The sequence below is a fragment of the Microcebus murinus genome, chromosome 1 (genome assembly GCF_040939455.1).
Source record: "Microcebus murinus isolate Inina chromosome 1, M.murinus_Inina_mat1.0, whole genome shotgun sequence".
In the NCBI taxonomy this organism is placed as follows: domain Eukaryota; kingdom Metazoa; phylum Chordata; class Mammalia; order Primates; family Cheirogaleidae; genus Microcebus; species Microcebus murinus.
The window spans coordinates 157124789-157151219 of record NC_134104.1 but is presented as its reverse complement, the minus strand read 5'-3'; the positions used below and the strand labels follow the sequence as shown (position 1 = coordinate 157151219).

The window sequence follows — 26431 nt, the reverse complement described above, 5'->3', positions numbered from 1 at the left end:
TTGGGACCAACACTGTGGGCCCCTCCCCCACCCTGGTGGGACCAGATGGTCCCCCTGCCCTTTGTCCACAGGCCAGATGGAAAGGAAGGGAGATTGGATTCCCCTCCCCACCCACACACACAGGTGCCAAGACACTCAGTTGTTGGGGGAGGTGGAGGTCAGTGAGACCAGGCTGAGCCGATTACAGACGGGGGAGTATTTGCTCCCCAGGGCCCCCCCACCCCCGGGACTTGGGAACAGCTCAGCTCTTCCCCCCACTCATCCCGTCCCTAGTAAGGGACTCTGGGGCGCCCATCCCTTGCAACCCTAACCCAAAAAAGAATTCTGGAGGTAGATTTGGGGGAATCGCGGGGCGGGGTGCACCAAGGCCACACGGCTCTCAGGCCCCTCCTCCAGCTGGTCGGGTAACCTGTGCTACGTGGACAAGGGCCAGCAGTGCGGAGCTGTGGGCAGCTGAAGGGCACGGGTCTGGGTGGGCGAGAGGCCGAGCGGTGGATGGCGCAGGAGCGAGGGGAGCTGGGCGGGGCGGAGGGTCGAAGCCAGAGTTCCGAGGGACCCGGCCGGGAGCGAGGCGGGGCCGGGCGGCGCAGGGGCGAGGCCGAGACGGGGGTGCAGGGGGCTCGGCAGAGGCGCGGGGCGGGCGGCCCGGGCGGAAGGGCTGGCCTGGCCGGAGGGGAGCTGCGCGGGGCGGAGCGTGGCTGGGGCCCGCGCTTCTGGCCCGACGCCCCTGCCCCCCACTCCCGGGGGCTCTGGGAGCTGCAAGGGAAGGGTCTTCCGAGCCCTCCCGGAAGCGGCTGCCGCTCGGGGCGCTCCGCTGCGCGCGGGGCGGGGCGGGCGGCTGCGGCACTGGGGCGGCTGGGGCGGGCCCGCCACGCTGTAATCGGATCCGGGGAGGGGGCGGGGAGGGGCCGGGCCGGGCGGGCCGGGGGGTGGGGGGGGCGCGGAGCCGGGCTCCGGGCCGGCCGGGCTCCGCGCCTGTCAAACCCCTCATTGTTCGCAGCTGATGTCACTCGCAGTTGTGAGCGGCCGCCTCTCCCAGGGACAATGTGGGACTGAGCGGCCCAGCCGCTGTGCCGCCGCCGCCGCCGCCGCAGGACAGCCCCAGCGAGGTAGGGCGCGGGCCGGGCGGGGCACGGCGGGCTGCGAAGTTTGGGGGTTCGCCTGGGGGTGGAGAGCCCGCGCCCAGATCCACGGGCTGGGGGCCCGGGTTTAGGGGACTGGGGGACTGTGAGGAACATGTTCCCTGTCCTGTACGGCCGAGGCCTGCACAGGTGGGGGGCGCTGGTCTGCCAGAGGAGCCCCCAGCACCAGGGACAGGCTTTCAGGACCTTAGATCCCAGATTTGAGGCCCCCATCCCACTCACTGTTTTGTGTTTTGGGCCTGCTCTTCTCTTGACCTCCTGCCCTGGTTCTGGTTCTGCTCCTTCTCTGCCCCCATCTGCCATTCCCCTGCAGCTCCTGGCTGGGCACACACCCCTTCCCATTCTCTGCAGTCCTTGGGGGAGCCAGACACAGACCTCCAGGCCATGGTGTGTGGAAATGACAGTAGGGGGCTCAGAGTCCCTTTTGCCCTGTGACTCTTCAACCCTTCAGCTCTGACCTAGCTTCTTGCCAGGAGTCCTTGGGGGTGGAGTGGGAATGGGGGGCTCTGCTACTCACTTCAACCCAGCCCTCATGCCTGCCTGGCCAGGAGAGGGAGGTGCTGGCCTCCTATTCCACTATCCCTGGCCCGCCATCTTGAGACCTGTGGCACCCAGTGCCCCGCCCGGCCCCGGCACCCAGGGGAGTGGTCTTCAAGGTGATGTACCCAACGCCAGTTGCTTTCCTCCTCCCAGAACATGGGGCTCTGGGTACCCACCAAGCCCAGGATGATCACCTTCATGCTAGACCAATAGGGCATGTGTCCCAGGGCCCCTCCTTCCCCCACAAAGAGCTCTTAGACACCATAGACTCCCTAGGAGCTGAGCTCCAGCCCTCACTGTACCCTGGGATCACCATCATTTCCTCAGGTCCAGCACCTAGGACCCTATTCTTTCCTCATCTGAAAATCCCCTAGCCCTTCCAGGTCTTGGAGCCCCTTCAACCTCCAAGGTGCCCCCATCCCAGCCCCCACCCCCAGCCTTCATCAGCATGCAAGCTCAGGCTGCCCAAACACAAGGGGATTGTTCTCCTTGCATGCTCAGGGTGGGGGGCTGGGAGCAGGCAGCCCACACACCCTGGCAGGCCCAGGCCACTGGGAGGCTGGCTTGCCCCACCCTGTGTCCCCAGACAGGCTCTGTCCAGCCTCCCTACTCCCATCACAGCCCTCCTTCCAGGCTGTGTCACCATCACCCAGTGGTGCTGACCCCTTGGGGAAAGAGATCTAAGCTGCACAGGTAGACCCCTGGATTCTTCCAGCTCTGCCACTTGCCTCCCCTGTAGCCTTACAAACAGTTTCCGTCCTCTCTGGGCCTCAGAGTCCTCTCTTTATTGGTGAGGCCCTTCCAGCTGTGACAGGCTGAGCCTGGCTCGACTCTGAAACCTACCTCACCCCCAGCTCTTCTAGCCCCCCTTCCCCATGGGGAGACCCACTCCAGCCCCCCAGAAATCCCAAAGCACAGCCCAAATCCACCACCCCAGTGACATGCCTGGAGAGCCACTAGACCTGGAAAAACAGCAGGAGCAGGGGCTGGGGATGCTGCGGAAGGAATTAGGAATCTGGTCCAGGCAGGTCCTGGCTCTGCCCATGTGGCTGATTCCTCACGTTCTGAGTTCACCCTACCCTCATTACTCCTCTGGGACCCTGAGCCCCATCTTCAGTCCCAAATGCCCCCAGGCTCTGTGAGCCCTAACTCTTCTTGCACAATGAGCCTGGTCCTGGCTCAAATTTCCTATCTTTCTGGAGCTCTGTGTTTAGTGGAAGACAGGCCCAGGAATACCAACTGGGACTCCTTTTAAGTTGCTGTCATATATCTGGGGGGCATAGAGGCCTGAGTGGTTCTATCTGACTTGGAAGGTTGGGGAGGGCTCCACAGAGGAGGTGGCCTTTGAGAAGGATTTTGACAGAGAGTGGGGCAGATGGGCATTTTGAGCTGGTATCAGCCTGGGCAAAGGCCCAGAGGCCTGGAGGTGCTAGGCGTGTTCTGCAGCCTGGTATGTGTGGAAGATGGGGTAGAGATGAGACAGGAGAAGTTGGCAGGGGCCAGATCCTTAAGGGCCTTGATTGCCTGTCCATGGATATCATTTATTCCTTGGGCACTGGGGAGCCATGGGTGGCTGTTGAGCAGCAGAGTAAGCATACAGTGTTTAGCATGCAAAATAGAAGCTAGAGACCTTTCTCAATTAGGTGAGATTGTGAGGGGAGGCTGTGGTCTTTCACCTGGATCCCAGTCTGGGCCTGGGCCTGCCTTGGTTTCCCTTGGCTATGAAGACTCTTGGGGACCTGCCTAATGATGCTGTAAGGAGGCTGTAGCATTTCTGCCAGCTTGTCAGAGCTCACCCTCCTGCCTGGCACTTTGTCTATGAAACAGACCTGAACCAAGAAACTAGAGGCTGGAGTTTGTGGACCCCAGGATGTGCCCCTGCAGGCTTCTCCTTCCCCTCCCAAACTGGGTGTGATTGGCCTTCCTGGGAGGCTGGAAGGCTAAGAGGCTGGGCACATGGATCTGAGGATGCTGGGTGTTCTCGTTCAGGCCTGCATAATCAGGAAGGGTGAGCATCTCCAGAGAATGGGCAAGGGAGTCAGCAACCCTCAGTGCTGATCCCCCTGCCCAGGCCCAGTGCCCCACCCTCGCTCGATGCTCTGAGCCCTTCCCTAGCATCACTGGGTGTGGCTAGCATGGCTGCTGTGGGAGTGGGAATAGGAGGAGGAGGCTGCTAGGTTGGGAGCTGGGGCTGTTGGGAGATATGAGATACGGAGTGAAGCTGTAGACCCCTAGCCCTCCCCAGCCCAGGTGGGTCCACAGGCCTTAGCTGTTCCAGACACTGGCCAGCAGAGCCAAGGGAATCCCCCAAGGGGCGGGCCAGTCTACTTGAGTGGCCTGGCCCCAGGAGCCCTCCCCTCGCCTGGATTGTTCTTGCTCCAGAACAAAGCCAGGGTGGACACTTGATCCCTGCATGTGGGGGGAGCTGGCTAAGCCCCCAGCCCTTTGATTGGGCAGCTGTCATGGGAGAGAGACAGCTGGGGGGGAGGGGCAGGAAGGGGGCAGCCGCCATCGCTTACACAGCTGTCACCTCCCCCCCCTCCAGCCTGAGTGGCAGAAAGCCAGGGACAGAAGGAGTGGGCACCAGGTCTGGGGAGGGGGCCTGGGAGCAGGAGGGAACACCCGAGGTCAGAGGCCTGGTCTGAGCTTGGTATGTCTGCCAGGGAGCCCTGCTGACCAGAGCAGGCTGGGCACCCGCGGAGGTGAGCTGGAGGTCAGTGTGGCATGATGTGTGGCTGCTACGTGGGTGGCCCGGCAGAGACCCAGGGCCCACCAGACTGGAGCAGCAAATAACTCCCTAGAGCCCCAGTGAGGGCAGGGGGAGACAGTAATGCCTATGGGGCTGCTTGTTCTTCAGGCCCTAGGAGAATAATTTGGAAGATGTGGATCAGGACCCCTTGTTCTCTCCTAAAGATAGGAAAGACCTTGAGGGTCTCTCAGAACAGGAAGGGCACAGAGAGACCAGCAACTCTCCCCTGACCCTTACCCCCAGACATACAAAGTACAGGTAAGTAATCCAAGGTCCAGGTCAGGTGAGGGCGTGGCCAAGGTCACCCATTGGACTCGGGGCAGTGGGTCTCAGCTGCAGACCCAGACATTGTTTTCATGGCTCTAGTTCTGGCCATGTTCCAGCCCTCCTGGCCCATTTTTTTCTGGAGCCACAAGAGGTGATGATAGCATGGGGACAATATCAGGTGTCCCATTGGTTACCACCCCAAAGGGGTTCTTGAGCCCCAGAAAATTTTGCAGCTTAAAATTGAGGCTCTGGACATTTTGTTAGTCCTTTTCAAACAGGACCATGTCTACTGACCAGGCAGGGTCTCAGAGACTACTAAAGTCCTGTCCTCACTACAGAAGAGCCCATTCCCCAGGAAGAGGGCTAACAGACCCAGATAGGAGCAGCCTGAAAGGGGAGGCAGACGAGGCCTGGGACAGCCCTGCACTAGCTGGCAGGACCCTGCTACTCCCACCATGCCCCACCTCTCTGTGACCTTGGGCAGATGACCGACCCTCTCCAGGCATCAGATTCCTCTTCTGTGCAGTGAATTCACCTGCTCAGCTAACCAGTATGTTCTGAGCACCTTATCTGGCCTGGCTCTGAACTGAGCACTGAGGACATAAGGAGAAGGTAGTCTTGGCTCCCTCTCTAAGGGGTTCTTGGGCTTGGCTGTCCAGAGAGACAGAAACCAAGCACGTCATCACAAGTGCTTTGATGGGGGGAAGTGCAGGCAGCTGGGGGAATGTCTAGCAAGGGCAGCCAGCATGAAGCCGGCCAGGTTGCTCAGAGAGCACAGGCCCCACATCCACTGCTGATCTCCAACCTCTGGAGAGCCTACAGCAGAACTCAAATGGAAGAAAGAGCAGGTGCCAGGGGACGTGCTTAGGGGACCAGAGTTGTCACCCCCATTGGATAGATGAGGGAACAGAGACCTCATGCCATTCAGTGGCTTGCTCAGCCTCCTGAGAAAGAGCCAGACTGGGAGCCCCCTTCCCATTCCATGTTCAAGTCCTGGCTAACAAGGGGAGTTCAGAAGAGAGCATTATCAGAATCCATAGGAACATGTAAGGGAAAGAAAAAAGAAAGAAGAAAGACAAAAAAAGAAAGGAACAAAAAGAAAAAAAGAAAAAGCAGAAGGGAGCATTAGACAGAGCTCCATGCCCTTGACCGTCTTGTCAGGATGGGTCAAGGGCCAAGGAGGAAGGTGCCCAGAGGCCAGAGTGCTCCAAGCCCAGCACACTCATCCTTTGCCCCCACACCCTTCCAGACAGAAAGAATTTGCAGAGTTAGGGTTTGTCTTGGCCCACACTTGGCACCAGTTGGTCCCACTCCCTCTTTTCCTCCTTGGGTTCTGGTCCCCCAGTGAGCTCCCATCAAGGCTGAGGCATGGCAGGAGACAGCCGCGGAAGGAGAGGGATTTCCAAGCAGGATTAAGGTTCAGGATTAAGTCAGGGCATGAAAAGGGGTCGGGTGGGGAGGGCTGGTGGCCGAGCTAATCCCAGCAGCTAATCTCAGGCTCCGCCTTCCTCTATCAGTTAATGGCCTTGACATTCTCACAGCCCAATCCCTTTCTTACCCATCACCCAGGTTTAGGGAGAGGTGTTCCCTCCACTTTATGAGTGAGGAAATTAGATTCAGAGTCCAAGTGATTTGTTTCTGGTATAGTAGAAAGTGTTCCAGGCTGGGAATGTGGCCAACCTGGACACTTCTTACCTCCTGTTCCCAGGGCCATTCTTGGCACATAGGAGAGAGACTGGAAACCCCTGTGCAGACTGCTGGTCCCCTGACACCCCATCCCCGCCCCGCAGCCCAGTACTGAATGAATCCCGCCTAGAGCTGTCTGCAGGGGTCCTCTGCTATAGGGACCTATAGTAGCTGGGGCCTCTGGTGGAGGAGCTCCCAATAACCCCCTTAAGTCTTTGACAGGCTGGGGAAAGGCAGGGGGCATGAGGGCCCCTCCTAAAGCCTTATCATTTTTGAGGCTACCCTTCCTACAAGACCTCTCATGGCTGCTCCAATTTCCTCTCCAGCTGCTCCTCTATACTGTAATCAGTGGGCGCTCTGGGCCTTGGACTTGACCTCCTCTTGCTTGGAGTAATCTTTCACCTTTAACTCTACCTTCAAGGCCTGATCCACAGAGGTCTCCTCTCCCAAGAGGTTAGGGAGGAGGCTCTCCTCTCTGGGCTCTCCTGGTCTTTCTAGTGAATTTTTTCTTTTAATGTAACAGAAGGGAAGGATGCTCATGGGGCCTAGGTACCTACCACATAGTGCTTGTCTCACTTTAATTCTTATAACTCTTCGGGAATAGGAATCGGTATTCCCTTTTACAGATGAGGAAACCGAGGCTCAGAAGGGTTACATGACCTGTCCAGTGTTACACAGCTAGTGAGACAAACATGGGCACATTGGCCAGAGGGACATTTAGAGTTCAAGGTCCATGCAGTTTCCCTTCTCTGGGAGTTTGGCTAGCCTGGCTCTGGGTTCCCCACGGAAGGACAGAAGCGGAATGAACTGGGCTCCTCTCTAACCCCTCTTTCACTGCCTCTGCCAGAGCCGGCCAGGCCACAGCGTGGACACACTCCCAGGTCACTGTGGCCTCAGCCCCGCCTGACAGGATGAGTGGCTCAGATGCGGGGCTGGAGGAGGAACCAGAGCTCAGCATCACCCTCACGCTGCGGATGCTGATGCATGGGAAGGTGAGTGGGTAGGAGGGCCAGGCAAGGCTGGGACAGTATGAGTATGACCTCAGGTGTCCTATCTTCTGTGCAGCCCCTGCCTGGGTCGGGGGCGAGGCCTGGGGGACTGGTGCCCATCTGACCACTCTTGTCTTGTTTGCAGGAGGTGGGGAGCATAATCGGGAAGGTAGGTGCCAGTTCTGCTCTGTGCATCCCCCTCCACCTGAGGCCTGTGCCAGGGAAGGAGGTGATGGCTGCTCTGGTTAAGAGTGATTTTGTTTTGTCTTCTACAGAAGGGTGAGACCGTAAAGCGAATCCGCGAGCAGGTGAGGATGGAGTGTGGGGGAGGAGCCCAGGGCACCTGATGTGGAGGGGAGATCCCTGCCCCACCTTCTCCCTGAACCACTCCATCTGGGCTGACCAGTGAGTGCCCCAGAGAGTGGTGGTTTCAAGCCTTGGCTGGGGCCTGGCGACAGGGGCAGGCAGACAGGTTCCTGGTGAGGCAGTGGGGAAGGTGCCCACTGCCCGGCCCTCGTTCTGTACCTGCAGAGCAGTGCCCGGATCACCATATCCGAGGGCTCCTGCCCTGAGCGTATCACCACCATCACCGGGTCTACAGCAGCCGTCTTCCATGCGGTCTCCATGATTGCTTTCAAGCTGGATGAGGTCTGTGGCTGGCCAGGATGGCATATCTGGGGTGGTTCCCTGGGAGGAACATGACTCCCACTCCAGATAGTGGCTGTGGGAGGAGGGGAGGACAATGCTGCCCAGGGCAGCGTTCCCTTGGGCTGGGACTGGGGAAGGGGTACCCTGCTCATCCCTCAGCGGGAAGGTGCTTGAGCAGCGGTGGGCTGCCGCAGGGCTGTGCACAGCCAACCTACTGTCTCCCTGCCCCAGGACCTTTGTGCCGCTCCTGCAAATGGTGGGAATGTCTCCAGGCCTCCAGTGACACTGCGCCTTGTCATCCCTGCCAGCCAGTGTGGCTCACTGATTGGGAAGGCTGGTACCAAGATCAAGGAGATCAGAGAGGTGAGGGGAGGGGGATATGACCCAGAGGGAGCCACACCTTCCAGCAGTGAGAGGGGAACTGGACTTACGGCTTCCTACCCCCTGGGAAGCTCTGAACCTGGGTAGCTCTTCTCTGGGCCATAGGAGTGGCCAGAAGTAGCCCCCATTCTCTGTTTGCAGACTACAGGTGCCCAGGTACAAGTGGCCGGGGACCTGCTCCCTAACTCTACAGAACGCGCTGTCACTGTGTCTGGGGTGCCCGATGCCATCATCCTGTGCGTGCGCCAGATCTGCGCTGTTATCCTGGAGGTGCTGCCCTGGGGCAGGGAGTTGGGGGCAGGAGATGGGCCCTGGCTTGCCTCGTGGGGCACCCCAAACCCTACGCATGTGACACCAGGTGGGGCAGGGTGGGGCTGCAGAGATGCATTTTCCTGAGGGTCATGAGGCCCTTGAGGCTACCTGGGCACCTGGGGAGGTCAGTGGGCCAGGGAGGGTCCTGACAGAGCCTCCTCATTTATGCCTTCCAGTCCCCACCCAAAGGAGCCACTATCCCATATCATCCCAGCCTCTCCCTAGGTACAGTCCTTCTCTCTGCCAACCAGGTGAGGGGGACAGCGGAGTGGTGGGAACATTCCTGGAGATGGAGGAGGGCATGGAAGAAGGAATCGGGGCTCCAGGGATGGGGGAAGGAATGACTTTAGCTGAACTGCCCTGAGCTATCACAGTAACCCTGCTTTTGCCCACTTTGTCCCTGTAGGGCTTCTCTGTCCAGGGTCAGTACGGGGCTGTGACCCCAGCTGAGGTGAGTGACCTACAGCCCAAGGCACCCCTTCTGAAACCAAACCTCCTCTGACCTCTCATCCCTCTTCTTTGGCACAGGTCACCAAGCTCCAGCAGCTCTCGGGCCATGCGGTCCCCTTTGCCTCTCCCAGCGTGGTGCCAGGTGAGTAGCCCCTGGAGAAGGAGGCAGGGGCAGATCCCGGAAGGGCAGCCCCCTCCTTCCAGGGGGAATGGAAATGGGGGTGTGGGAAAGGCCCAGAGTCACGCTCAATCCCTCTGCTCCCACTCAGGACTGGATCCCGGCACACAGACCAGCTCACAGGAGTTCTTGGTTCCCAATGACGTGAGCAGGGAATGGCGTAGCTGGAGGGTGGGTAGGGGGACGGGGGTTTGGGCCTTGCCTAGGGTTTGAATTCCGCCCTCCCCCTAGCTGATTGGCTGCGTGATCGGGCGCCAGGGCAGCAAGATCAGCGAGATCCGGCAGATGTCGGGGGCACATATCAAGATTGGGAACCAAGCGGAGGGCGCTGGCGAGCGGCACGTGACCATCACTGGTTCTCCAGTCTCCATTGCCCTGGCCCAGTACCTCATCACTGCCTGGTGAGTCTGGGGTGGGCGGTGGGGCTGGGACAGGTCATGGGGCTCATGTGCCCAAGAAAGGCAGGGGTGGGGGGGAGAGCTGGCCTCCTTTCTCTGTCTGGGCTTGTCCTCTGCCTCCCCAGCCCTATGCCATTTCCCCACAGTCTTCTACCTAACTCACCTGTTTTCGCGCCTTCTCCCTCTATCCCTCACGTCCTCTTTCCCCATTGCTGTTTCTTCGGCCTGCCTGTGTCTCCCCTCATCCCTCACTGTGTCTGCTTGTTCTTTCTTCCCATCCTCACCTTCCCCCCAGACATATCCACCCCATGTCATTGTTCTCCCTTCAGTTCCTCTCTACTGCATTTCGTGTCATCTCACGCCCTGTATCTGTCCCCATTGCCCCACTCTCACGTCTGCTTTCCCCTTCATCTCCCCTCTCTCCAGTCTAGAGACGGCCAAGTCTACCTCTGGGGGGACGCCTGGTTCGGCCCCCGCAGACCTGCCCGCCCCCTTCTCGCCGCCCCTGACAGCCCTGCCCACAGCTCCCCCAGGCCTGCTGGGCACACCCTATGCCATCTCCCTCTCCAACTTCATTGGCCTCAAACCCGTGCCCTTCTTGGCTCTACCACCTGCCTCCCCAGGGCCGCCTCCGGGCTTGGCGGCCTACACGGCCAAGATGGCAGCGGCCAATGGGAGCAAGAAGGCTGAGCGGCAAAAATTCTCACCCTACTGAGGCTGGCTGAGGCACAGGCAGGGGCAGGCAGGACCACCGGCAGGGGACTGCCTCTGCACCCTACCCGCCCAGGAGACTCCAGCCTGGGGTCCCAAGCGCCGCTAATGCCCAGAAGCATGGATGCACCCCCTACCCTGCCTCAGTCTATGGGAGTTCCTCCTCTCAGAGTAGCGGCAGTTTTTGGCCCAGGGTTCTCAGAGCCTCGGCAGCCCCGGGGCAGGGGGCCCCACCCCTCAGCTCTGTGCTTGGATACAGGGAGCAGCCAGGGGCCTCCCTTGTGACCCCACCATGGGGGGTGTCACTCATGCACTCCCCATCCCTTAGGGCTTCCCGGCCTGCTGTGCCCCTGTGGGAGTTGGGGAGGAGGGCTGGGGGTGGCTGGGGCCATGCTTCTCTCCCCACCACCTGCAGATTCCTGCTGCTTCCACTGATACCCTTTTGACTGGAATGGACTGGCTGGGCTTGTCAGGGGGTGCCCCAAGAGGGGGCACTGCCGGGTAGCTGGGGGAGTGGCACGGGGCCGGGGCCCAGTTCTCAACAGCAGACACTCTGTACAGTTTTTTCAATCCCTGTTTTTGAATAAATATTCTCAGCGACCAGGAAGTTGTGAAATTCTGGTGTTGGGGATAGGAAAATCTCCAGAAAATGGGTGCATCTGGGCCTAGAGGACCTCCATCTGTGACTCCACCAACCCCAGTTGGACCTCAGCCCCTTCCACACCAGTTCTGGAGCCTCAGGGCCCTGTGCAGGTCAAGTCATCCAGCCTCTTGCTTCTAGCACCAGACTGATCCAGTTGTTTCTGGGCATTTTAGAAGCAAATGGAGGAGTTTCAGTAGCTTTGTCCAGCCTCTCCATGGCGCAGATGTCAGAGAAGTCCTTCTGAGTCTCTCCACTGATTCCTCCGGCTGTGGTTATAACCCAGCCCCTGCTCTACTTGGCCTATCACTTTGTGAGCCCTTAGAGCTATCTTCTCTGTGGCCCTGCCCACTTTCTCTCTTCCCTTGGCCTGGGGGCCCATCCATGAGTTTCACAAACCATCTGTGCTGGATGGGCCCTTAGAGATGGTGCAGTGCACAGACGGGAAAACTGAGGCCTAAGGAAGTGTCGGTCTGTGCACAAGACCATGCAGTGTTGGGCCCAGAACCCAGGATTCCTGGCTTTCAGAAGCCGTGGGCCTCACCAGGCTGCAGGCACCCTTTCTCCCGTTCCAGAGCCAGGAGTCCTGGCAGGCAGCTGTTGCCCCTGTGCAGGGGCTGGTTGGGCCCCCCTCTGATACCACCCTCCTTTCTCCAGCTCAGGAGAGAGCTCTCAGGTGGCCCCTGGCATACTCAGGCTCCGCCCTCCTGCCAACTCCGGGGGCCGTTCTGGTGCCTCAGAAGGGCCTAAGGCAGGGCCCTCTGGGTGTCCCTGGAGGCACTTCAGGAGTGCCCGCGGGTGCCAGGCCTGCGGAGCACAAGCCCGCGGGGGCCGAGGCAGCGCGCGGCGGGTCAGGCGGCCCAAAGCCAAGCGCACCGGGCGCTGCAGGAGGCCATACAGGAAGGGGTGAGCCGCGAAGGCTGTGTAGGCTACCCAGGTGACAGCTGCCTCCGCCTCTGCGGCCCGCGCTGCGGGCGCCAGGCACGCGCAGCCATAAGGCAGCCAGCAGGCTGCAAATTGGCCCACGGCCAGCCCCGGGGCCAGGGCCGCTTTGCCCCCCGGCAAGTGAGGCCGGAGGGGCGGCAGGATGGACAGGCGGCTATCCAGAGAGTCGGAGCGTAGCCGGGCCCCGCGCGCGGGCCGCGGGGGGCGAAGGGCAGCGCGGCGCGCCACAACGAAGATGCTGCCGTAGGCGCCGAGCAGTAGCAGGGCGGGCAGCGCGAAGGCCAGCAGTGCCCAGAGCGGTCGGAAGGGCCCGAGGCCCCCGGCCAGGACGGAGCAGCGAGCCGGAGCAGGGGGCGGTGCGGGCGGCGGCCCGAGCAAGGAGAGCGCGCCCAGCAGCCCGGCGGCGGCCCACACGGTGGTGAGCACGAGCACCGGCGGCGGCCGCGAGCCCGGCCGCAGCGGGTGCACTATGAGGCGGTAGCGCGCTAGGCCAAGTGCGGCCACGCCGAGCGTGCAGGCGGGCAGCAGCGCAGCGGAGAGGAAGCGCGCGGCGCGGCACGACGCGGGTCCCAGGCGAACGCGGCCCAGCCCGGGCGGTGGCGCGGCCACCAGGCCCAGCGGCATGATGGAGGCGGCCGCCAGCAGGTCCACGACGCACAGGTGCACCAGGTAGAGCGCGTCACGCAGTCCTGGCGTGCGCAGCACCACGACCAGCACTGCGCCGTTGCCCAGCAGTGCCCCCACTTCCACGACAGCCGCCAGGATCAACCGGATGGAGCTCGCAACTTCTGAGACGTTCAGCTCTGTGGTGTTGGCCATTGGAAAGCTCAGGCTTCACCCTGTGCTGGGATGCAAAGAGCAAAGTGCAGTCTATAGCTCCAGGATTCCCATCACCTGTCCCTTGCTCCTCTGGCCCCTCACCTCATTGGCTGCCCAGGGGGTGACTCCGACACCCAGGCTGCCATCATCTTGGGGGCTCGGCCAGCCCCATGAAGTGTGCAAGGCTGAGCCTGCCAGCTCTCTCCCAGCCCAGCTCCAGCACTCAGCCCCTGTCGGAGATGGTACTGGCTGTCACTCTGATGTTACCCTTTGGAGACACACAGGGCTGGCAAGGGAGGGGCAGGGCCTGGCGCCAGCCCCCTGGGTCCTAGCAGCTGCCAGCTGGAGGCTGGAGGCTCTGCTGTGGAAGAGCCTGCGGGTGCTCCTGGGCGGTGGGGGCTGGGGACAGAGTAGGCATGGCCAGGAGCCCAGGCTGAGATGGTTAGAGTGTGGGGTTTGGAGTCAGCCAGACTCTGCTCTACCTTTCCCAGTGGTGGGAAGTGGCCCCCATCTAATACACCTCATCAGTCAGGGTAATCATTATTTAGCCCTTGTACTGGAGGGAAACTGAGGCACCAGTGAAGCAAGAGCTGGAGCAGGGAGAGCCTTAGGTATACTCTGGCCCCCAGGAGGGCCAGTTCTCTCAGAAAGAAAGGAGTCTGGGAAAAGTGAAGGAAAATCATAGGACATGGCACATAATAGGTGCTCAGCTAATATTAACGTGGCACAGAATGGCAAACCACACCTCTCCAATTTTCAGGATATGCAGTTTTAGTGAACAAGATTCCCACCCTCCATTTTCCTGATTAGGCACGAACCCCAGCCCTGGCCAATGAGTCTGTGACATCTGTCCCCACCCCAGGGTGGTCGACTCAGGGAAAGCCATGTAACCAGTGGTGCCCCCAGGTGAAGTCACCCGATCCCATGGCAAAACCCCTGATAGCTTGCATTTCTATCTGAAGCTCCTTCCTTCTCCTTGAATCTCAGACTTGGGTATCCAGCTGCCTCTTCAACATCTCCCTCAGTACGTTGACTAACTGGCACCCCAAACCTCCTCTGTCTGAAACGTAACCATGACTCATGAGCCCTCGACAATCTGCTCCTCCCAGGGTTTTCTCCATCCTAGTAAAACTCCATTTCAGGATGTCTCCCTTTCTCATCGCCCCATATCCAGTCCACCAAGATCTCTGGAATACAGCCATTCCTCACCACCACACCACTACTCTCGTCCCAGCCATCACCACCTCTCACCTGGGCCATTTCAGCTTTCTTTGCTCCTGCACCTCGTGCTGGTCATTTGCCTGTTAGCCCTCAGACCCATTCCCCACTCCTTCCCAGAGTTACTCTGCCCTCCTGGGAACTGTACTTCCCAGGTTCCTTTGCCAACTGACTTGGGCATGTTCAGCAATGGAAGTTATCAGCATCAGACTGGAGGGTAGGAGGAGGGAAGAAGTTAGGATATTTCTCCTCTCATGCTCAGCCTGGGGCTCCCTTGAGGCAGCCCCCTCTGTGTCTCTAGCTCCTGCGGGTGACCCTAGCCTCTGGGCATCAGAGCACCATTTCCTTCCATTATCCCTCCAGCCTTATGGTGGTAGTGGCTTCCTGCTGCTGCTCATCATTGGATTGCCCCATCATCTCCCATTTGGAAGTTCACTTCTTTCCCTGCCTCAAATTCCCCTTGTCTGGAATACCTAGGGTAATTTCTGTTTTGCTGACTGTATCTTAGCTGGCACACCGCCACTCTCCACACAGAGTGGGCTAAAGGGGATCCCTTTAAAAACCGATCAGATGGGGGCATGATCCTGCTTTCATTCTTCCAAGGGCTCCCTATCGTCAGAATAGAATCTCAGCTCCTCTGTGACATGAGCTGGCCTCCTTATCTGCCTTCTCCTCACCTCTCTAAGCTCACCTTCCTCCTTCGTGCCTACCACACTTCCCACCACGGCGCTGACTTGCTGTTCCTCCTACCTGTCAAACCAGTTTCTACTTCAGGATCTTTGCACTTGCTGTTCTTTCTGCCAGAACACCTTTCCCTCGGATCAGTTCCTGGCTTGCTCTTACTTCATTCAGGTCTCTGCTCAAGAGAGGCTTTCATTGACCATCTTTTCTAAAATTGTTCCACCTTTCCACCATGCTGACCCTTTACCCTGTTTTAGTTTCCTTCCTGGCACTTTCCCTGATGCTCTATGTCATGTTTATGCATGCATTTGTTTAGAGCCTGTTTTACTAGAATGTAAGCTGCATGAGAGCAGTGGCCTTGTCTGGTCTCACTTGTGCCTGTGCCCCCAGAACCCATCACATGCACACAGTGAGCATCTGTACAGATCTAGATAGTGGAGACCAGGACATAGACCTCCTGGTTGCACTCATTTTGTGCTGGAATTCAAAGTACCTCTGTCCAACTCTCCATTATTTAGATGAGAGAACTGGGGTCCAGAGAGGGGAGAAATGTATCCCAGATCACACAGCTGAGTGTGACTTGGAATCCAGGTCACCTGCTTCCTAGAGTTCTGTCCAAAAGGCACCTCTTCCTGTTATGGCTACAACTTGAATATGGACATCTGCCTGTAGGAGGTGAAGCTGGGTTTTTGAGGTTTTGGTCCCTGCCTAGTCTGGCCTGCAAGCCTGGGGGTGCCCCTGAGCTACCAGGGTATATGGGGAGAGCTCAGCAGGGCCAGGTAGGAGCAGCAAGTGAGAAAAGTGGACTAGGAAAGGCAACAGAGAGGGATGAGGACTGCGGTGGGTCTCAGAGTGCATGCTCCCTCCAAAGCCATTAAAATAAATTAAAAATTAAAAATACTTTGTAATATGTGTATGTATGCATGTGTATTGCAAAGTTTCAAAAGAAACACAGGATAAACCAGAAACTAATGAAACTGGCTTTTTCCAGCAGGTAGAAATGAAGTGGAGGGCACAGGAGGCTCTTCTGAGCACATCCTGTATAGTTTGGACCTTTTTGAACTTTGTTAATGTTCTACATATTGAAAACAATAAATTAACAAAGAAGGGCAAATCCCCTAAAGTGAATATAAACAGAAACAAATAAACTTATCTGTTTTTTTTCTTTTTTTAAAATTATTTTAAAAAATTATTTAAAATATTTTTCATTTTTTGTTTTATTTTAACAAGTAACTGCTGGTCTCTAGCCTATCTGTATTGCAAATGAATAACACAACCACACTGAAGAGAAATAAAGAACTGATCCAAGTAACATTTGCACCTATATTCAAACTATTATTTTGACTATTGACCTTCAGTCTAAAGACAAAAGGAGAATCTTGAATAAGATTAAATGAATCTGGTCTGGATGGGGTAGTTCATGCCTATAATTCCAGCATTATGTGAGGCCAAGGCTGGATTGCTTAAGGCCAGGAGTTCGAGACCAGCCTGGACAACATAATGAGACCTTGTCTCTACAAAAATAAAAAAATTATCTGGGCATGGTGTGTATACCTGTGGTCCCAGCTACTCAGCATGCTGAGACAGGAAGCTCACTGGAGCCCATGAGTTCAAGTCTGCAGTGAGCTATAATTATGTCACTGTACTCTAGCCTCGGCAACTGAGTGAGACCCTGTCTCAAAAAACAAAACAAAACAAAACAAAACAAAAAGAAAAGATAAGAAAAAAAAGAAAAGGATTAAATAAATCTGGAGCGCTGACCTCTACTTAGAAAGTTTGCTTTTCACAATGTCACAATGGTTTGGGTATAGCAATTCTGAAACTCCTTTTTGTGTAGAATGGAGCAATAAGTAACCATATTGATGTTGATGGAAACCCGGGTTCTTGGCCAGGCACGGTGGCTCATGCCTATAATCCTAGCACTCTGGGAGGCCGAGTCCGGTGGATTGCTCAACATCAGGAGTTCGAAACCAGCCTGAGCAAGAGCAAGACCCCGTCTCTACTAAAAATAGAAACAAATTAATTGGCCAACTAAAATATACAGAAAAAATTAGCCGGGCATGGTGGTGCATGCCTGTAGTCCCAGCTACTTGCGAGGCTGAGGCAGAAAGATCGCCTGAGCCCAGGAGTTTGAGGTTGCTATGAGCTAAGCTGATGCCATGGCACTCTAGCCCAGGCAACAGAGTGAGACTCTGTCTCAAAAATAAAATAAAATAAAACAAAAACCCCCAGGTTCTTGCTGTTTGAGAATTGAGGAAATATGGAATTGGGGAAGACTGGAAGAACTCTGTGGTGTTTGATTTACATACAGGCTGGGTGTGGTGGCTCAGGCCTGTAATCTTACTACTCTGGGAGGCTGAGTGGGCAGGATCCCTGAAGGGCAGGAGTTCAAGACCAGCCTGACCAAGAGCAAGATCCTTTCTCTACTAAAAATAGAAAAAATTAGCTGGCCAACTAAAAATAGAAACAAAATATTAGCTGGGCATGGTGGTGAGCGCCTGTAGTCCCACCATTTGGGAGGCTGAGGCAGGAGAATCACTTCAGCCCAGGAGTTGGAGGTTGCTGTGAGCTAGGCTGATGCCATGGCACTCTAGCCCAGGCAACAGAGTGAGACTCTGTCTCAAAAAATATACACATATATTTTTACATACATATTTCCCAGCTCTCTTTGCTAAACACAATGACACCCCAATACCGAGGAACACATCTACTGCCCAGATCTTGGATTCTAAATACCAATTCCTGCTCTAGGAAACCAGGACTCCTTGGAGAAATGGCTGATGCCAGGTTTGTACAAGATGAACCTGGAACATCTTGTGATACCAGAAAGTAAGGAAGTGCTCAAAAAATGATGGGGACACAGAAGGGACCTTCTGCTGGGCAAATCTGGGAAAATTTGAGGATCAAAATAAATAATGACAGTAATAGATTATAACCCATTGAATAAAATAAAAATCTATGAGTCTATACTGATAATAAAGAAAAGAGAATATTAATAAATTTAAAAGAAATGATAGAGTAAAATAACCACCATTTGTGACCATCTTACCAAAAATTGATTCAGGTCATTAATTTCAGGTAAATTATCATCAACGGATATTAAAGCTAGTGGGTAAAAGATGAGGAATGGCACATTCACACCTCATAATGTCTCTCCACAGATTACTAATTACAAAGGGCAGAACTCGTGGCTTTACAGTGGAGAAACATGGTAGACACCATCTTAATTAGGTGATCAAAGTTAATGATCATCACCAAGAATGGGACACCCCACTCCCGACAGACTTCACTGAGGGCACATTATTTATACTGTTCCTGCCCAGGCAATCCCTGAATCTAATCATGACAAGGCATCAGGCACCCACACTAAGAGACATCCTATAAAGACACTGGCCTGCACTTGTCCAGAGTGTCCAGAATGTCAAAGTTATGAAAGGAAAACAAAAAGGCTGAGGAATGTTTTCAGATTAAACGAGACTAAAGAGGCACAACAACTAAATGCAACGTATGACCCTAGACCGGATGCTGACCTTCTCCCCAACAATGGCGCCCCTCGTTCATGACAGGGTTACCTGGGGTGATACGTGGCATTCCTGCCCAAACAGCCTCCTTTCATGAACACAGAGCTGCACCCTCTGCTACATGCTCACCTTGTTTGCAGCGTTCAGATTAAGATATACAGGGATGTGTAGTGCCAAGACACGAGGAATGTTTGAATTACCTGCCAATGTCTGGGCTAAAAGACAGAATCACCAGGTGGGTCCCCAAATGACAAACTTCTGAGTTGAAGAATTTGAGTCTTTGAAGACTCAATTATTAGAGGAGGCAGATTGCTGTGGTGATGGAGCAGGGTGGCAGGTGTGTGTGTGTGTGACCCACATCAACCCATGTGAGGGCTTGCTCCCTGGAGTGGGGTTGGAGCTGCCACACGCTGCCTCACCATGCAGGGAAAGGAGGCCAGGCTGGCACAGTTGTGGCACAGAGGCTGGGGGAGAGAACACCATGTTTAATAAGCCTGCCTGTGCATGTCTGACCACACCTCTCTTGGCCAGGATGGACAGCCTAGGTGGGTGTGGGATTGGACCCACTCTTGGCCTGTGTCCCTGTGACCACATAGCTTTGAGTAGGCTGCTGGGCCTGTTCCCAGTAATAAGTCCCCCCATGCCCATCACCCTAGTAGGCAAGACTTTGGGGCCACAGCCATGGCTGGGCTAACTGGAATTAGAGGGAAGGGCGATCACTGTCTGGGACACAGGAGGGCCTGGCAAGAAGGGGTGATATGGATCCAGCAATCCCACTAGTGAGCATATAGCCAAAGGATATGAAATCAGTATGCTAAAGAGATACCTGCTTGCCTACGCTCACTGTGGCACTATTCACAAAAGCCAAGATGTGGAAGCAAACTAAGTATCCATCAATGGATGAATTGATAAAGAAAATGTAGTATATTTACACAATGGAATACTATTTGGCCTTAAAAAATAAAGGTCTTAAAAATGAAATCCTGGCCAGGCGCAGTGGCTCATGCCTGTAATCCTAGCTCTCTGAGAGGCTGAGGCAGGTGGATTGCTCAAGGTCAGGAGTTCAAAACCAGCCTGAGCAAGAGCGAGACCCCGTCTCTACTATAAATAAAAAAAGAAATTAATTGGCCAACTAATATATATAGAAAAAATCAGCTGGGCATGGTGGCGCATGCCTGTAGTCCCAGCTACTCGGGAGGCTGAGGCAGTAGGATCGCCTGAGCCCAGGAGTTTGAGGTTGCTGTAAGCTAGGCTGATGCCACAGCACTCACTCTAGCCTGGGCAACAAAGCGAGACTCTGTCTCAAAAAAAAAAAAAAAAAAAAAAAAAAATCCTGTCACTTCTGAAAACATGGATGAACCTGGAGGACATTACTAAGTGAAACAGGCACAGAAACGCAAATACTGCATGATCTCACTTACATGTGGAAACTAAAAATGCTGAACTCAGAAGTAGAAAGTAGGGTGGTGCTTTCTAGGGGCTGGTGGGGAAGGAGCTGGGATGATATGAGTCAAAGGATACAAAATTTCAGTTGGACAGGAGGATAAATTCAGATCTACTGCATAACATGGTGACTATAGTTCATAACAATGTGTTGTATTCTGGAAACACAAAAGAAAGGGTGCTATGCGGTACCAGAGATGGGCAGAAAGACTGGAAGATCATGGTCCAGCCTCTACTAGCAGGACTCGGGGGGCAGCATGGGCAGCTCAGAGGCGAAGCTCCAGCAGGTATCGCAGGCAACACTGGCTCTCCTGGTAGATGAGGTACTCGCTCTGGGAGAACGAGGAGTTGCGGAACTCTGGGCAGGGTACGGGCCGGCCCTGGGGCACCATTACTCGCTGGCCATCCAGCTCCAGCTCGGTGTCCTGGGTCGGATCTGCAGGGCACAGCAAGGGCCACAGGTGACCCAGAGGTCACTGGTCTCTGACCTTACGAGTAAGTCCTGCTCCCTCTGCTCTCCACTTCTTTTTTTTGAGACAGAGTCTGTTGCCCTGTTGCCCGGGCTAGAGTGCTATAGCGTCGTTCTAGCTCACAGCAACCTCAAACTCCTGGGCTCAAGCGATCCTACTGCCTCAGCCTCCCAAGTAGCTGGGACTATAGGCATGCGCCACCGTGCTCAGCTAATTTTTTCTATATATATCAGTTAGCCAATTAATTTCTTTCTATTTATAGTAGAGACGGGGTTTCGCTCTTGCTCAGGCTGGTTTCAAACTCCTGACCTGGAGCAATCCGCCTGCCTCGGCCTCCCAGAGAGCTGGGATTGCAGGCGTGAGCCACCGCGCCCGGCCGCTCCACTTCTGCCATGGGCAATGCCTGCTCGTTGGTGCACCGCCATAGCACTGCACGGCCGAGGCCTTCTGTCTGGAAGATCCTCCCCCATTTCTCTCTGAGAAACTCTTACTCATGTTTCAATGCTCAATCAACAGTGCCTCTCTTTCAAGTCTTCCTGGGTGCCCAAAAACAATTTTCTGAATCAGTGGATATTTGTTGAATGACAAAGTGAAGAAGGCTACTTCTCTTTGTCCCTCTCCACAGCCCTGTCCCAGCTTACCTCCTCCCTGAAAACGTCCCAGTCTCCTATCTTAACCCCATCTCTATCCTTAGGCATGTCCTGCTTCTAGGAACTCACCAGGCTCTGTGTGGCCTCGGGCAATGACACTGTCAAAGCCAGGGGGCGGATGTATCAAGTTGGGCTCATCCATGGTGATGTGGTGCTCTTTGCCCAGTGCAACCTCGCCCAGGAACATGTAGCCGATGTGGTGGGCCCCACAGGGCATGCCAGTAACTGGAGGGCACAGGGAGGCTCAGGGGTGGCACTCAGCCCTCCTCCTGCCTGGCTCCCAGGGCCCTCTCTGCAGCAATGCTATCTCTCTGGCTTTGCTGTCCCACCCAGAAAAGGCTAACTCTCCTCCAGCAGTAATCCTCCTCCCCACTCCCCCGTCCTGGCCTGCTCCCTTCCACCTCACCCTGCTCCCTGTGGCCAGGCCTCTGCACCCTCTGCTGTACTCTCCAAGGTCAGGAGTGGCCTCCTAGTGCCCAAACCTGTGGAGGGGGCTTTTCTCCCTGGCCTGCTCTGCTGGTCCTGTAGACCCTTTGGTCTCGGCATCCTCAGATATCCTAGAACTTCAGCCCCATCTGTCCTTGGATGGAGCCTTGGACCTAGCTCTCCAGGTTGGCTAGGTGGTGGCCTCCAATGATGGGGTCAGCCTGGGCTGAGGAGCCCATCTGGGGAAGTCACCCTCGACCAGACACTCAGAAGTTGCTGGAGACACCTTTGACCCTTTCCCATGTACTGCCCATCCCACCTACAAGTCCCTCTACAGCCCTGGGCCAGCTACCATCACATCTGGCCTGGCTCACAGCACGGCCTCCCTGCAGCCTCCAGCCCCTGCCTTCCTCTTCACAGCTGCAGCCACTGAAATCTGCTACAGATAAGTCCCCTCGGGTCCTCCATTGCTCTCTGGATAAGGCCCACTTGATCATCCAGGGCCCCAAAGCCCCCACCCCCATTAGGCACTGCTCTGAGCTTCAGTATAAGGCAGCGCTCAGAAGTCCTGGCCTGCCACAGCCCCAGCCTCTGTGTCCGTCCCTGGCCTTGAAATCTCCTGGGGGAGACTGAGGGCTGAGTGCCACCCCTGAGCCTCCCTGTGCCCTCCAGTTACAGATAGGACGAGCGCACCAGCTAGACCCCTCCCAGGTCTGGCTGGTGTGCTCATCTTATCTGTATTGCCTCCTCCAGGAAGCTGTCCCTGACCACCAGGTGCCTCCTCTGAGTCCCCTCAAGCCCCAGGATGCCCCATTGAGCACTCTGGTCTGTAACCACTTGAGGGTTCCTTTCCCGGATCCACTGTGAGTTCCCATGGGCAGGGACCGGGTCCAGTCCACCTCAGTGCTTCCATGCCCGCCAGGGCTTGCCCCAGGGGGTGTGCCTCACCATAGCCAGCTGATTTGCTGTTCTCCGAGGCAAAGTAGATGCCCTTGCCAACACGGCCACCAGAATGTGGCATGATGCGTAGCCCACTGGTGAGGATGGCAGCCACCACGGCCACGTTCGTGCCATGCCACAGCAGCCTCCGATTACCCAGCTTGGAGTGGTCCTGGAACCTGTCTCCCTGAGTAGGGGAGGGGTGGGAGATGGGAGACTATAGCCATCCCACAGCTCAGGCACCTCTCCCTGCTGCTCATATGGGACGACCAAGGCATAGGGCCCCTCTGGGCACTCACACACACTCCCGGCCTGATAGAAACTGGTCGGAGTTGCTAAGCCATTTGCCAAGGGGCAGATAAGCAAAGGGTGTCTCCCTGAGGGACAGAGTGGTGGTGGGGGAGGAGTCAGGTGAGTCTCCTTACCTCCCCTTCCCGGTTCACTTTCCAAACGTGTTGAAGAGTAGGGCGCCTGTGGCTGCTGCCAGTCTGTTCTAAGTAGGTTTGAATCACCTGTGGGAGAGGGGAGCAGAAGCTGGGCACCAAGGGTGGGAGGCTTGGGCACTAAGCCCCCTCCAGTTCCCCTAGTCCCAGAGCTCCCCTCAGGCCCTGGAGTCACAGGGAGGGAAGGCTGAGGACGAGGATTCCTCTGGGCACCCCAAAGGCAGGTGGGCAGAGGGACGGTGCCCACTGCTAGCCTGGCTCCTCTGTGGGGCCCAGCCCACCTCGTACTCAGGTGCTCCAGAGTCCAGCAGCTGCAGCTGGCACTTGAGAAGCTGGTAGTCTCGGTCCAGAGGGTGTGGCACCTCCTCCACTATCTTCTCCGCCTCAGAGGCTGCCTGCAGGGTCTGGGCCAGCTCGATGTCTGCCAGCACCTAGGATGACAGGCACTGGCCACTTGTCTGCCCACTTGATCTCCAGCCTCCCCTCTCCTCTCCGATGTGATGGTAGTGCAGCCACCCCACCTGTTTGTCCGCCTGTCCATCCCCACCCGGTCTATCCACCTGGCCTTCCCCTGCCCTGTCCTCCAGCCTGCCCATCACAGTCCACCCCTCTGGGCCTGGGCCATCCGTCCCTCATTCCCTTGCCCAGCCTGGCTGTTTGGTGTCCCCCTGCCTGCCTACCCCGCCAGCCCTCACCAGCAGCATGTCTTTCTTGGCCTGTAGAATGTCAGGGGAGTTGATGAGTGGGGGTCGGCTGCGGCCGAAGTTGTGTGGGATGACAGTATAGAAGTGGGAGGACAGCTCCTCCAGGCTTTGGCCACCGTCCATGGGGTCTTTCAGGGCCTCCTCTAGTGACTCCAAGGCCTTAAAGCCCCGTGCAATCTGCTGCTTGCTCAACTTTCCCAGGGGCATCTTCTTCACATCTGGGGGGACAGTGGAGTGGGGAGACAGCCCTGTTGCCCTGCCACCTTGGGGCCCCTGCCACCCTGCCTGGCCCCTCCCCTCTCACCCAGGTTCATGAGGGCCATGGCATTGTTGAACATATCCTTGCTGAAGATGTTGGTGATGAGCTTCTGTGTGGCTGGGTCCAGGGAGCAGGGCCGCACCCGCTTAGCCACAGTCCTTGCGGGGCCTCCGTCCACCTGGGGATAGGGCACACATGGGCAGGAGCAGCTGGGCAGGCACTCGCTCTTGCAGCAGAGCGGGGCACTAGACAGGCTGGAGAGGGAGGTCTGTGCACAGCTGGGTGGTAGCAGAGCCCAACCCGCTGGGTCTCTCTACCCAGTCCCCTCCCTCAGCCAGGGCCAAGCCGCCCACCCTGGCTGCTTCACCTTCGCCACAGCCTCCTGGGCCTCGTCCTCTCCCTGCACTTCGATAAGCGTGTACTTTCCAGGGTGGGCCACAAAGTGGTCCCGCTCTGCCCAGCTGTTCTTGGTCTTCTCCTGAAATTTCTTCTCAAAGTCTTTCTTTGCATCTTCTAGCTTTTTGAACTGTTTGATCTTCGACTGGCCCATCTCTCCCTGCAACCGACAGCCTTCAGGGTGTGCCCACTGCAGTGCCCACCACATGTTTGTTGGCTTCTGTGCTGGGCCAGGCCCTGTGCTAAGTGCCCATGGACACTGCTGAGAGGGGACAGTCAGCAGCTATGGCCTTGTGGGGACACTGGGGAGCATGTGTTGAGCAGAAGAGGTGGGCCCAGGTGGCTGAGGCTCGGGGCACTCACCACACGGCCCCAGCGGTTCCAGCAGACGAAGTGGTCACCCTCTTTGAGCAGCTGGATGATGTAGAACTTGTTGTTGTTGCTCCCGACGTTGGTCTGGTTCAGAGTGCAGTCATAGTCCTCGTATACCTGCGCCAGAGAGGGGTGCAGGCCGCTGGCATTGGACGGGGTGCCTGGCTGCACTCCTCGAGGGCTCCGATGGGGACAGGAGTCTGACTGCACTGGGAAGGGCTCGGGGTGTCATGGCTCTGCTCTAGGGGACGCAGTTGAGAGGACATGGCTAAACCTGGCATGGGGAGTAGGGGGTTCTGGAAGGACACAGCCGTGCCCTACATGGGGCAATCTGAGAGGGACTTGGCTCTGCCCTGACATGCTGATTTGAGTGGACATGGGTGAGCCCCTGAGGGAGTCAGAGCCCTTCCCTAAGTGAGGTCAGGGGAGGCCTGCCTGGGGTCTGAAGGGCAGACATGACCTACCTGGATGTGATGGGATACAGCCCCGACCTCTGGGGTCAGGAGAACATGGCCTTGCCCTGGAGCTTACGTGGGGGCCTTGAGCTACATGACCAGCGTTGAGCCCTAAGTGGGAGGGAAGCAGGCTCTGGGCTCGACCGGGGGCTGCAGCTCACCTGGGTCCCAGGGTTGTCCCTGAGTGGACACCCGGAGTCCACACGGATTACACGCTTCTCTGTGGGTGCTGCCCTGAGGGCTTCAGCGGTGGAGCGAAATGTGTCCTCCTCCCCTGGTCCCCGCTTCTTCTTCTTTTCAGGGTCCTCAGTCTGCACTGAGGGCTTGCGCTTTGGAGCCATGCTGTCCTGGGGCACAGAAGGGGCCCTCAGGCCTCTGTGGCCCCTCGAATATCACCACGCACTGCCCCCCCAGCTCCTGGCCTGCACACCAACTTGCCCCACCCTGGGTTTGCCCTTTGGTGACCTCCCACTGCTTCCCCTGCCTGCCCGGTCCCCATTCCCACCCCAGACCAAACTGGTCTCTCTGTACCTCAGATGTGCCCCTTTCCCTAGTCACAGAGCAGGTTCAGGACTCTGCCCACTCTGGTCAAGGAAGAGTCGGGCTCCCTACCCTCTCCAGCTCTCCAGCGTGTCTTGAGGCGATAGGGAAAGTGAAATGAGAATCTCTCCCTCCCACTTCTGGGCTCCTCCCTGTCCAGAATGCTCTCTGGCTACTCTTCCCTGTCTGCCAGCTAGCTTTGACCTGGTATGGTTGCTGGGCTGAGTCACCAGAGCTATGGGGGAGGGTGGCCTGCGGCTCTGAGCAGCAGGACTCCTGGGGACTGATGTATCCCTCCAGAGCTTGGAACCCAGTGGTGCAGTACCGTTTCCCAATGGACTCACGAGTTCTACAGAGTCAGCCAGGGTTCCAAATCAGTGGCTTTGAACTGCCAGAGGGCAGGGAGCCACGTCCCACCAGGTCTTGCTCTGCTCTGCCCAGGGCTTTGGGCAGGGCCCTAGAACACTCACCTAAGAGAAACGGGGACCTGGAAAAGGTGACTGCCACCAAACCTGGCTGTGTGAGCCTCACAGGGCAGTCCTAGGTCTGCGGCCTCCTGTAGCAACCTTCTGAGCCTTAGGCGTGACTCAGGGAGGGAATTCCCAGCCGTCGCCAGAGGCCGGCAAACGGGCTTGGGTCCGGGGTAGAAATCCAGCTATTTGGCCACCAGTGGCGTGAGTCAGGGGATGGTGCAGGGCAAGTCCGGCGGCCTGTCCGACGGATGGGTGAACACTCGATGTGGACATACCCAGGGCCCAGGACACTGCCTCGCCTTCCCCACGGCCGCCTGGCCCCCTGCCCAGTTGTCCCGCGCCAGGCTAGTTTATTTTCGCCCTGGTCCAAGACGGGGAGTCATGCCTGGAACGCGGAACTCCGCATCTCTGGCACGCCCTAGCGGCCAAGGGGCGCAAACACAGAGAAAGCCCTTTTTGTCCGACCCTCCCTAGAAGCCGGCCAGCACTAGGACGCATGCGCCACAGCCTCCGGCCGGAAGCGCTGTGAAGACACTTGCTTCCTACTCGAGCCTGGCGCGGGAGCCTATAGGAGCTCTAGGAGGCG

At 56.9% G+C, this 26431-nt stretch overlaps 4 protein-coding genes across 9 annotated transcripts in view; 2 read left to right on the top strand and 2 right to left on the bottom strand.

The window, feature by feature from the left end:
• The window catches only part of IQCF1 (IQ motif containing F1), a 188640-nt gene that overhangs the window by 130370 nt on the left and 31839 nt on the right, over positions 1 to 26431 (top strand). The gene's annotated exons all lie outside the window — the stretch shown is intronic.
• Positions 922 to 11054, top strand: PCBP4 (poly(rC) binding protein 4). The gene is made up of 13 exons (XM_012771479.3): positions 922 to 1109; positions 7232 to 7376; positions 7519 to 7542; positions 7649 to 7681; positions 7905 to 8021; positions 8253 to 8384; positions 8544 to 8672; positions 8891 to 8965; positions 9121 to 9165; positions 9243 to 9306; positions 9434 to 9486; positions 9574 to 9743; positions 10167 to 11054. The coding sequence occupies exons 2-13, from the start codon at positions 7296 to 7298 to the stop codon at positions 10453 to 10455; spliced, it is 1212 nt and encodes a 403-aa protein (XP_012626933.1). The 5' UTR covers positions 922 to 1109; positions 7232 to 7295; the 3' UTR covers positions 10456 to 11054.
• Positions 11145 to 13102, bottom strand: GPR62 (G protein-coupled receptor 62). The gene has a single exon (XM_012771483.2). It carries the CDS (start codon positions 12853 to 12855, stop codon positions 11764 to 11766), a length of 1092 nt encoding a protein of 363 aa, XP_012626937.1. The 5' UTR covers positions 12856 to 13102; the 3' UTR covers positions 11145 to 11763.
• On the bottom strand, positions 19851 to 26288 carry PARP3 (poly(ADP-ribose) polymerase family member 3). 5 transcript variants are annotated; one of them, XM_012771469.3, is made up of 11 exons: positions 25843 to 26288; positions 24994 to 25179; positions 24369 to 24494; positions 23977 to 24165; positions 23655 to 23787; positions 23342 to 23568; positions 22928 to 23077; positions 22629 to 22715; positions 22213 to 22390; positions 20908 to 21063; positions 19851 to 20154 (listed from the first exon to the last, which is right to left on the bottom strand). In XM_012771469.3, the coding sequence occupies exons 2-11, from the start codon at positions 25171 to 25173 to the stop codon at positions 19985 to 19987; spliced, it is 1596 nt and encodes a 531-aa protein (XP_012626923.2). In that variant the 5' UTR covers positions 25174 to 25179; positions 25843 to 26288; the 3' UTR covers positions 19851 to 19984. The 5 variants fall into 5 exon arrangements, with proteins under 5 accessions (XP_012626923.2, XP_012626926.2, XP_012626921.2 ...); XM_012771472.3 differs by having other exon boundaries at positions 25885 to 26288; XM_012771467.3 differs by lacking the exon at positions 25843 to 26288 and adding an exon at positions 25364 to 25833.

Coding starts and splice junctions, on each gene's coding strand:
- PCBP4 (XM_012771479.3), top strand. CDS start 7,296: ATGAGTGGCTCAGATGCGGGGCTGGAGGAGGAACCAGAGCTCAGCATC. Junction 7,682..7,904: donor TAAAGCGAATCCGCGAGCAG/GTGAGGATGGAG, acceptor CTGTACCTGCAG/AGCAGTGCCCGGATCACCAT. Junction 8,673..8,890: donor TCTGCGCTGTTATCCTGGAG/GTGCTGCCCTGG, acceptor TATGCCTTCCAG/TCCCCACCCAAAGGAGCCAC.
- GPR62 (XM_012771483.2), bottom strand. CDS start 12,855: ATGGCCAACACCACAGAGCTGAACGTCTCAGAAGTTGCGAGCTCCATC.
- PARP3 (XM_012771469.3), bottom strand. CDS start 25,173: ATGGCTCCAAAGCGCAAGCCCTCAGTGCAGACTGAGGACCCTGAAAAG. Junction 22,391..22,628: donor AAGTGAACCGGGAAGGGGAG/GTAAGGAGACTC, acceptor TCCCCTACTCAG/GGAGACAGGTTCCAGGACCA. Junction 21,064..22,212: donor CAGCAAATCAGCTGGCTATG/GTGAGGCACACC, acceptor TGTGCCCTCCAG/TTACTGGCATGCCCTGTGGG.